The sequence below is a fragment of the Culex pipiens genome, chromosome 3, assembly GCF_016801865.2.
Source record: "Culex pipiens pallens isolate TS chromosome 3, TS_CPP_V2, whole genome shotgun sequence".
NCBI lineage: Eukaryota > Metazoa > Arthropoda > Insecta > Diptera > Culicidae > Culex > Culex pipiens.
The window spans coordinates 100624982-100636559 of record NC_068939.1 but is presented as its reverse complement, the minus strand read 5'-3'; the positions used below and the strand labels follow the sequence as shown (position 1 = coordinate 100636559).

General features: G+C 36.5%; 1 protein-coding gene across 4 annotated transcripts in view; it reads left to right on the top strand.

Annotated features, from left to right (window-relative positions):
• Window positions 1–1246: 1246 nt before the first annotated feature.
• Window positions 1247–11578, top strand: part of LOC120431056 (G protein alpha o subunit) — a 116266-nt gene continuing 105934 nt past the window's right edge. Inside the window, exons 1-2 of one of the 4 annotated variants that reach the window (XM_052711021.1) lie at window positions 1247–1637; window positions 3104–3597. In XM_052711021.1, the coding sequence (XP_052566981.1) occupies window positions 3480–3597 (118 nt within the window). In that variant the 5' untranslated portion in view covers window positions 1247–1637; window positions 3104–3479. Of the gene's footprint in view, window positions 1796–3097; window positions 3598–11578 lie in introns of those variants that run through there. The other 3 variants (XM_052711020.1, XM_052711018.1, XM_052711019.1) reach the window with 3 other exon arrangements.

Here is an 11578-nt window from a genome sequence, read left to right as displayed (position 1 = left end):
GCTTGAGATCTGCCTAGAAGCGCTAGACGGGAACACGCAAGGACAATGGTGAAAACGAAATTGGAGTACCGTCAACAGTGGAAATCCTCCAAATATTTACTTCTACGTGAACATTTTTAAATCGTAGAATCCACTTAAATCATAACTGTTTCTTATCAATTGATCATCCCTTTCTAAGGCTGACAAGAAAATTTCAATACTCAGGTGAATTAACTTCCTACATGCAGTCTATGGTTGTCGTGTCCGTGGTTCGTCGTGTGTCTTGGAATGGTGAAAAGCTGGTAGTTCCAAAGTTTGCTTGTTCGAACTCATATGTGTACTTTCTCGAGTCACTACACTTTCATGTATCGCCAACTGGATCGAATTAGAACAACAGTCTAAATAGGAACAGCCATTTTTAGAGCACTCAAATGCTTGAAATTTATGAAACGATGCACTATTTTTGTTGTTCTGGGTCTGCTCTATCTGAAAGCAATCAAAAACATATGTGTCCCGTTTCGCCCCAGATAACAATAGTTCCTCAAGACATCAACAACACACAGTCCTTGCAGGAGCCACAATACACTCAAACCCCGATGGTTTGACACCAACTGTTGTCAAACGAACGGGGTCACTTTTTAGTTTGACACCCCTTTTACACGGAGTTCACACACACTACCAAACGTTTGTTTTGATAGTGTGTGTGAGCGCCGTGTAAAAAGTGACAGTTTGTCACTTTTTAGTTTGACTTTGTCAAACCAACGGGGTACAAACTAAAAAGTGTCAAACGAAAAAGTGACCAACCACCGGGGGTTGAGTGTACTGGTTTTCGTAGGCCGAAGCTATTGACTACTCATCACTCAGGATCGACATAACTATTTTTTGATTAACCGGAACTCTGCTTCAGCATTCGTTGAAGACCTAACTTGCCTTGGGGAGAAACTTCACTGTCTTTTGATGTGAAATAAGTGAAGTTTCGTTCAAGAAAAACGAACAACGGCTGCTGTGATTTCACGTTTTCCAGCACAAGTTCTGACGATTTCAAAAGAATATACACTAAAGGTAAGCAAACATGACCGAATGCTCTGTCGTCCGCACAAACTTCAAACCACGAACCTATCACCAAAACATTGAGCAAAAGCAGCAAAACGTCAAACCCTGTGCATCAGTGTGCGTGCAATCGTGCGCCAATGTTGCCCTCTTGGTGTGTGGTTGTGTGTGCGCCCTTTGCTTTGGGTGTCAGATACGCGGATACCTTGCCCCTGCTACCGCTGCTGCTATCTACATCAGGGGGAAAAAGTCAAACCGAGTAGGAGAAAAGTGCGAGTGTGAGGAGTAGTGAGTTTTCCAGCAGGCAAGCAGAAGCATCTCGGTCGGCACGGGACGGGCGCCCACTTTTGTGCGAAAATCTCCAGTGAAAAGTTACTCTGTCCGGTGTCCGGTGTGTCGCGCCGTTTATCAATGAAATCCGTTCCGTCGCGATCCGAGCAGGCTGGTGGTGCAGTGTAGAGCTAGCTTCCGCGAGAACGCAACCGGGAAACAACGGCCACGGCCTACTCTGCGTGCGAGCGAACCCTTCCCTGAACACGGTGATGGTCTCCCCTCCCGCACACACAGCAATTCAACAGTTCAAATAAAAATCAAGCAAGTTTGGTACGGTGTGTGACTCCCATCTTTCTTTTTTTTTCTCCACACCGTTGTCGTTTTTCTCGGGAAAACGGAAAAACTGTTTGTGTGAGAGTGGTCGTGGAAATCACCAGTGGAAAAGTGGAAATCTTTACTGCCGAATTCGAGTTTCGTTTCTTCGCAAAGTGTGGTAATTTTTGGTCCAAGTTAATGATGAATCTACGAGTGGGGCGGCGTACAGCGTTTGAACGGAACATCCGGAATCATCTCTCCGATGGGAGGCTGGAAATTTCAGTGGTAGTGGTAGTGTGTGGTGGCTGAACGTCATGGAACGATGGGTGGGGCAGAGGACATTTCCCTCCCACAATCAATGCACAGCATCCGGTTTTGACAACACAGACAAGACCAGGGCCAAGAAGCAATATTCGTGTGTTTGCACGTTGATAACAGCTCAGCATCCAATCAATGACGAACAGGGCGCTACACGAGCTCGAAGATCGCCGAACAGGGCCCCGATCTATTTGAATCGTGAGAATAATTCAATCAATTGTGTTTGTTTCGACACTAATTGTCGTGAGAATTTCGCAAGTACTGCTGCAGCCAGCTAGCGGTGAATCGCCGCTAGAGCCCTTGTTGAAATGATTTCATTTTCATTGAAGTCCGCATCATGCTCTCACTGCACACTGCAAGCCGAGGGGTTGTGATAGTAGAATACAAGCAGAATGTTCTCCGCTTAACCTTCTCACATCGATCGTGATTTAATGGTATACACACTGGATGATGGCAGTATCCCGACTTAACGTAAACAACCAGTTACTGTTGGTTTTAATCATAGCGTTTTGAACTCTGATATAAAATCTACCTGATTTAAAGATCATGTTAATATGAAACATATTTGAAAACTTTCTATATCAGTGATAAAAACTCAACGTTTTCTGTTCTATATTCAACATAGAAAAACTTTCTAACGTATGGAAAACATGAAAATTATTGAAATCCCAAAAAAAAAATTCGCGTTATTAAAACTATGTTCAAAGAATGTTTTCCTTTCAAACATTAACCATGAAACGAGTGATAAAACATGACGTCCTATTAAACTGGATCTTTCAATGAAAAAATAACTCGATAAATCAACATTGATTCAAAAAGTAAAATCCGAATTTACAATAAATAAAAGGGAACTTGGTAAAAACTTGTTTTAAATTGATTTTTTCTAATAATAATCATGTTTAGAGCGACCTTAAATGAAACAAAATCAGGAAAACTAGTGCTCAATGTTTTGATCCATTTTCACCACCCACTTGCGGACATTCTGAGTTCCAGCAACCCAAATCGGATTCGAACATTTCATAAAAATTTCATATTCATTTGCATAAGAGATGATTCTTCGTTCAAAACGCTTGCGGCCCCACATCGGGTTAGTACCACCGATCGAACCTGAAGCCAACAAAGTTGATCTCATTTTTCTGGTTCTCTCTCGTGGTCGTCGCAGCAACAGCAAGAAGGAGCTCTTCTCGCGTTAATTCGTAATCACCAAGTGCTAAAATGAAAGGAGAAGAATAAAGGAAAACATCTGTTTATTTAGTGATGTATTTAACATAAATACACCGGGATCGGCAAAAAGAGAAGCCAAACGCACTTGAAGGAAGAGAGAGAAAAAAATTCAGAACAACTCTGAAAAAAGACTGATAAATAAATAAGAGATCACCGAAACGTGTAAACAACGCGAAACGGATCGAGAAACACACAGATACGAGCATTGTACGGAAGAAGGGTGTGTGTTGCGTCACGCATCCAGGACCAGCCGCGCGACAGCATCTCGGTTTCGGAACGGCCACTGCCAGCAGCTAACGACACACCAGCAGGTCATCAGCATGGGATGCGCATCGTCTGCCGAGGAACGTGCGGCCGTCGCACGGTCCAAGCAAATTGAACGCAACCTTAAAGAGGATGGCATCCAGGCGGCGAAGGATATCAAACTGCTGCTGCTCGGTAAGTTACTCGTTACATTATGTGGTTTAAAAATCATGAGTTCTGTACAAAAATGGAAATTGAGCTGGTTTTTCGGTATATTTAAAAGATGAAACGTATAGTTTTCTAAGTTACAGTCGACTCTCCGGTTATCGATATCTAATTTCTCGAAGCACCTTCCTGTTTTGATAGATTTTTCTATTTTTCTAACAGCATACTTAAATTTTGTTGTTCTATAACCTGATTTCTCAATCCCTCGAAGGTCGAGGTTCGATATCATCATAGAAGGAGAATCCACTATAACTGAAAATGTTTCAAATCACTCGAAATCCTAAGAAAATGTTTGATTGCTTTTTCTATAACTTAGCCGTGTACTTAAAATCGCTACAATATATTTCCTGAATGCTATCAATAATGCAGAGATCATCTGTGTTACGCTTATGTTTTGCGTCACGTAATAAAAGAATGCTTCCTAAGTATGCCAGATTTGCAGAATTATCTGCAAATTTGTAGATATCTAAAAATATTTGCATATAATTTGCAGTCATTAATTAGACATTTTTAAAAGCAATATTTCTTTAAATTGGCCAGGGAATTACAAAATTTCTATCATTCGAAAATATTGAGAACGGAATTTTTTTCGCATTAGTTTTCAAGAATTTCCATTTCCATACATATTTTTTTAAAGCCAATTGAAACAAATTGGGACTACATTATGAATAATTACAGTAAATTTTCCACCATTAAATTTTGAAATCGGTTTAATAGTTTTGTTATGTTTCTGTTTCAACCGAAATCAATCAAAAATAACAAACATTGTGCAAAAAATATGGCCGTTGCAGCTGTCCTAATTAGTTTTTTTTTGGGATTTGAGTTTATTAATTATATATTTTTTTCAATTTATGCTGATATATGCCCAATCTATCTATATAAAAAATTACGATGGTTTTGTTCGAACGCGAATCAATTCAACACGGAATGTCGGATCGAGATGCTCTTTGTTGCGTTGGGTTCGTATAAGCCCAAGGAAGGTTCTTACGCTAACTAATTGACACTTTGGCCACTCTGGAACCGATTCAGGAGCATCGGAAAATTGTATGGAGAAAGTTACGTAAAATCATATTTTGGTCACAGGAGGCTGAATAAGCAAAAAATCAAAAAACGTCAACAAACAACAAAGGCAGAACGAAGTTTGTCGGGTAAGGCTTGTATAATATATAATATTTAGAAATTTTTAATGCTTTAAAAATCCTAAAGTTATCGTTATTCGATAGTTCTATCGGTGATAATCTTTGAACCGAAAATGGACGATAGATCTGGATCTTTCAAAAATCGACTTAATTCAACAAAATCGTGATAAATTTTGAAAAAAAAAACGAAATTTGGTGAGAATTTTAGTGATTTACAAAAAAAAAATAATTAAAACGCATTAACATTCCAACGCCCAAGGCTCCAAAAAAGTTGGAACGGTAACTTCAACTCAATGGTTCTCGGACATAACTCACCCAATCAAGATGATTCTTCTTTTCAGTGATTTGTTAGGATGTCTAGATGATTCTAGAACTTTGCAGGACTTAATTTGATTAAATCTGTATTTTTTGCGATCAAAAACATCGTTCCATTTTTTTTTGCGGGTTGAAAAAATTCGCCGAAAATTCCGCGGAGGCAGTCGTTCAAAAAAAGGTGGAACGATGTTTTCGGTCGCAGAAATTACAGATTCCTTTGCTAATTTTGGGAATTTGGAGTATATTCGAAAAAAATAATTAAAATTTAGTATTTAAAAATATATTCTTAGAATGTGAAAATTCATAACAAATTTCGCTTCGTTTGTAAAAAAAAATAAAAAAAAGATGTATAAATGCATTGCAAATTTCAAAATTTTTAGTATTTTTGAAAAAATACGTATTTTGTGAAAATATTAGTATTTGAAAACAAAAATCTTATAATGTGAAAATGCATAACAAAAGTTGCTTCGTTTCATACCCATATTGCAAATTATGAAAATTGTAGTATTGTTGAAAAATACGATATTTTGTTAAAATTTTATTATTTAAAAATACTGATAAAGTGAAAAAGCATAAAAAATTTAGCTTCGAGTATCAATCATATTGCCAATTTGAAAATTCGAATATTTCCCTCGTTAAAAAAAATGCATTCATTGTAAAAATGCATTTTTTATTTTACATGCAATCAACCATACAAATTTGACTAAAATGGTGTCGCAGAACCCGAATTTGATGTATAAGTACGAAAAAAAAATTTTTTTTTTGTTCGTGATTCGGATAATCGAACTTCGGATAATCGAAACTTCGGATAATCAAGGCTTCGGATAATCGAGTCTGGACTGTACTTCGATATTTTAAAAACTAATGATTGCAACACAACTGGGCAGGTGTAAAATGCAAAAACCAAAACTCACCAGTTCCAAAATGTAAAATGAATCACGCTTTCTAGCAGGATTCTAGCAGAGTTCTTACAGAGCTGGATATTCTTATAGCATTCTAGCAAAAATGTTCCACTGTTCTAGCAGAATTCTCGAATAACCAGCTCTGTTAGAATATTTCGTGACTGGATTGTATTCTAATTTCAACAACCAAAAACAAAACCAACTAAAATAAGTGCATATACAGTATGTAAAAAAAGTATTTACACCCCTTGGGCACTATGCACATTTTGTGATGAAACATATAAAAAATTTAAAGTTTGACAGGAACCTAGTACTACGTTTTGTTCAGAAACTCATGCCAAACATTTTACTACAAAAAGCTCATGAAAAGATGATTTCTATAAAAAGTTATATAACAAATACTATTACGAAAATAAAAAAGGTGCAAAAAAAGTATGTACACCTTTCGAAAAATTAACATAAATAATGTTATTTGTTGACAAATCACCATAAATCCAGTCTCCCAACTCCAAATAGGCATCCTTGACTGATTAAAAGAAGAATTTGGATTGAATATAAAGTTTACTAACTACTTAGTATAAAAGTTTATATAACTCTGGAAATTCTATATAAAACTTATCTAAACCTAATTTTGCAAACTTTTAATTCAACTAAATGTCAATATATTACCATATAATTGCTAAATAAACATTTTGGAGTGGGATAACACCGTTTTGGGGGTATTTGTATCGATAGAATAGATTTTTCGTTGAAATTTCGTACCAACCCGGAATTACGTCGTAGGAAAATCCGCCGGCATCCGAAACGGTCCACGATTCACAAGTCAACCTATGTGGAATCGGAAAGGGCATAAAATTTCAGATCTTTTGATACCCAAACATCTAGGTTTTCTTTAAAACCTACGTTTTTAAATACCTAAGCAAAAACGTTGTTATGGTTTCGTTTGAGCAACCTGCCAAAAATGTATGGAATTTCGTAATTTTTGTTCTCGTGGATCAAACTTACTTTTTGCCCAGGTATTTAAAAACGTAGGTTTTAAAGAAAACCTAGATGTTTGGGTATCAAAAGATCGGAAATTGTATGCCCTTTCCGATTCCACATAGGTTGACTTGTGAATCGTGGACCGGTTCGGATGCAGGCGGATTTTCCTACGACGTAATTCCGGGTTGGTACGAAATTCCAACGAAAAATCTATTCTATCGATACAAATACCCCCAAAACGGTGTTATACCCACTCCAAAATGTTTATTTAGCAATTATATGGTAATATATTGACATTTAGTTGAATTAAAAGTTTGCAAAATTAAGTTTAGATAAGTTTTATATAGAATTTCCAGAGTTATATAAACTTTTATACTATGTAGTTAGTAAACTTTATATTCAATCCAAATTCTTTTTTTAATCAGTCAAGGATGCCTATTTGGAGTTGGGAGACTGGATTTATGGTGATTTGTCAACAAATAACATTATTTATGTTAATTTTTCGAAAGGTGTACATACTTTTTTTGCACCTTTTTTTATTTTCGTAATAGTATTTGTTATATAACTTTTTATAGAAATCATCTTTTCATGAGCTTTTTGTAGCAAAATGTTTGGCATGAGTTTCTGAACAAAACGTAGTACTAGGTTCCTGTCAAACTTTAAATTTTTTATATGTTTTATCACAAAATGTGCATAGTTCCCAAGGGGTGTAAATACTTTTTTTACATACTGTATGTTTACCATTCCTGGAACATTGAAATTGCTTAGCAGTGGACTGTGGATTGCGCGTGTATGTGTGTGTGTCATATGGTCCCTACAACAACACGCCCTCGAACGGCAAACATGGCTATTCGTGCGCGGGGGGAGTGTGCGAAACACAACCCACTTTCGAGCTCCCTCCCAACTCGCTCCCTGCTCACAGGATGTGCACTGCAACAGACTCACTAAACTATCACCAGTCTGCCATGATGATGGCCAGAATGAAGGGAGATGGGGAGGAGGATGGCAGGAAACGGGAGCGCAATAATGATCGAAGCGACTAGATAAGGTCAATCTAATTATAATTTGCCTCCCTTATTTTATGCACGCGGCGTGTTATCGCTACTTTAACGCACAAAACAGTTGTGTGTGATTTACGCGTGAGTGTAGGTGTGTTTTGTGTGCTTGGTGTCACACTGATAATAAGTTTAGCGCTTCGCAAAATAAGACAATATATTTGCATTTTTTTTTTTGTATTTTAGGAGTTAAACTCTTTATTTCGTCTACACAATTCAACTTTTTTTATTAAATGATTTTTCAAAGCTAAATCATACTATAACTATGACAGATCATGTTGGTTTTCGCAACTGGTGTGTCCAGATTTGACTCTTATTTAATAAATACAAAACAAACAGGTGGCGAAATGGCTTATGGAGCGATGCCAATCTAACAAGTGTGATACTTTAGCACCGGAATAACAAATAACCGTTATGTGACCAAAAACGGTTCATTCACATTCGACAAACTAAACTATTTCAAGATTGTTTTTACAAGTTTCTTAAATAAACAAAATGTGTGTATCATACCTAAATTTTATATAAAACATTATGTAGGCTAATGTTAAGAACAACTACGGTACATTCTGCCATACACAATGAAACATTGCAACGGGACAGAGTGCCAAAAGGTCTGCCCAATAGCTGGAAAATAGCTCGGACCGATAAAAATGCACAACAGGTTGAAAGAAATTTGATACCATTTTGGAATCAGTTCAGTAGTTGAAGATTGGTTTTTTCAGAACAATAGCTTTAATTTTGCAACTTTTGTTTTTAAATGTTTCAAAATATGAACAATTTAAAAAAAAAATTGTGAGATTTTTGAATTAACTTTCTTTTAGTCGTCTATATTTGTCTAGATTTGCTAACATTATTGATTGTACGCGTAAAGCACAGTGGCAGAGGCAATTTGTCGCAATGCTGTGTAGGAATAATTTCGTATTCCGAATCTAATCAGGCCCTGTGTGCTTTTTGGGCGGTCAAACAGCAATAAAATGCAAACGGAAATTCTAGGAAGTGACGGAGTGATGTATGAAAATAGTTCCGTTTGTGGCGAATGTTGCTTCTGCCCTCAAAAGCAAGTTGAAAACAGTGTTGGTGTTAATTTATAACAAGATAGGTTCGCTGGAAAAAGTATGCACATCAATTTTGTAAGAACAAATCATTGAATATTACACGACAAAAACGTCCTTGTGTCTTTTGAGGGTCTCTTAATGAAATCTACATAAATATGTTTTATTTTGATCATGAATCATGGGCCTATCAATATGTCGAACAGAGATTCGAAATTGAGAAAATTGTTAACGATTTTGAAAACATAAGTTTTATGGATCTGTCTGTATGAGTTATTATAAAAAATCTGCTCCATCCGTAACCTCACCCCCCCCCCCCCTCCCTTCCCCCTCCCCCTAAAGTGTCCACGCAATCCAAAGGTCGTCAGTTTGAACCCTGTGGTGGAAGGTTCCTTGGAGTCTAAAGAGGTTTGGGTGAACTCCCCATTCAAGCCTATGGACTCCTAGGTTCGAGCAGAAACTTGCAATAGAGACCACAAAAGACCTGGGGGTCGTTAAAGTGGATGGCTTGATTTTTTTTTTGTTACCATGAAAAATCCGCTACTTGTGTTTCTCGGACAGATATCTCGTAAGTGGACCCGATAATGTTAATTATGCACTGATATATTCGAAAAATGTTTTGTTTTCGTAAAGTTTTACTGAATATCAACTGAAATGTCAGTAAACGATTCAGTAGTTTAGATTTATTGAATTCTCAGTTATGTCATATTTGTCACATTGACAGATGATTTATTCAAATTTCGATAAAATGCTTGTCAAAATAACTAAAATTTCAGCTAAAGAAATGTTAGTTTGTTTTGCAGAATTCTGCGATTTTCATCTGTTTTATTTTTTGATTATTTGCTGTAAATACACTTTTTTCTCCAAATCACACTTAAAAAAAAAACTGAGCAAATTAAAATCCAGCAACTTAGTTTTGCTGGTTTGTTTTCGCTAATTACTGGCAAAAATACGTGACAGCAGAAAATCTAGAGAAATTTTTCGCTGTTCACAGCGTAGTTCTCTACTACTCTGACAGAAATTCTACTGTAAGGGGTAGCTGCATAAATGACAGTTCGTGCTTGCCATTTCATTAGGGCACATAACTTTTTTGGACAAGAGTGTGTCCCTTTCACACCTTATGTAAAGGGATGAAAAGGATACACTATTGTTTACAAAAGTTATGTGCCCTTTTGAAATGTTAGGCTCCAGTTGTCATTCTCATCTCAGTGTTGATTGATGGAGACTAAACAAGCTTTTGAAACTAAATAAAACTAAAAAGCAAAATTTATGTACACAGAAAAAAATAATGTAAATTTGGAAGCTTTAATTTTGGAAGGTTGAATATTACCTCTTTTATGATGTAATTTTACTTCAATTTAGACTGAAAAAGTGACATTACAACAGAAAAGTGGTAAAATTACACATTTCCAGAGGTAAAATTACACCTTTTTTCTGACATAAAAGATGTACCCCTTCCCAGATGTAATATTACCATGATTTTTTTTTCTGTGTAGTGAAGTGGTAGAGTGCAGCGAAATCGACCACTTAAATGAAATTTAATGTTCACACAGTGCTGGTTTATCAAATCAACAAATCCAACGAGTAAGTAAACAAACACTCTTATGTGAAAAGGGAATTTATTTGCAAACTCGTCAAAACAAACAGAATTATGTTTTGAAAACGTTTCCAACAAACTTTTACTAATTGAGAAACTTTATTATAACTTGTAAAATATCTGACTCTCCAAATCTGCAAAAAAAAGGCAGATCCAATGCAAACAATCGCTTAACTAGCAGAGTTTCTCCCAAAACTAGCAGAACAATCTTCTGGTTTATTTTGACACGAGCTACTGCCGTCGGAAAAAACAGACGTCAGCGAAACAAAACGCTGATCCAGTGCCAGAAACCGCTAGACCTGCGAATAAACCTACTGGATCAGCGCATAGTCTCCCGAAACCAGCAGAAGAATCTCCTTGTTGATTTTGGAATCCGGTAGCTTCTTCTAAACCAGTAAAACTATTCGCTGATTCTAGCGAAACCGATCCCCCTAAATAGCAAAAGTTTTCACTAAACAGTTAAATGTTTTAACTGGTTCGCTCAAATTTGACTGAATTCCAAACCAGCGAAAAAAAATAGCGATTCCAGGTAATTTTTCTGCAGGCTGAGATATCAGCGTCTTTTTTCGCTAGGTTTAGCGAACTTTATCGCGTTTTGGCGATGAAACCCTCTTTCCGTGTGGTTAGCATCGAGATCCTGCATAAGAACTGTTACCGTCATCAGGGGTGACATTGGGTCTGGGGGTTGAGATTGGGTCATACAAAAAAGCTGAAATTTTTATGACCCAATGTCACCCCTGTTGACGGTTATTTTTTAAATAAAAACACTAATAGTAATAAGTTACAATTACAAGATCACTGTAAAAGTTTTCAAAATCAAACCAATCATATTTGAATGTATTTCATATGTTTATAAGACCGCTTAAAAAAACCCTAGATTTTTAGTGGGCACTGAATCGCTTACTTTTTT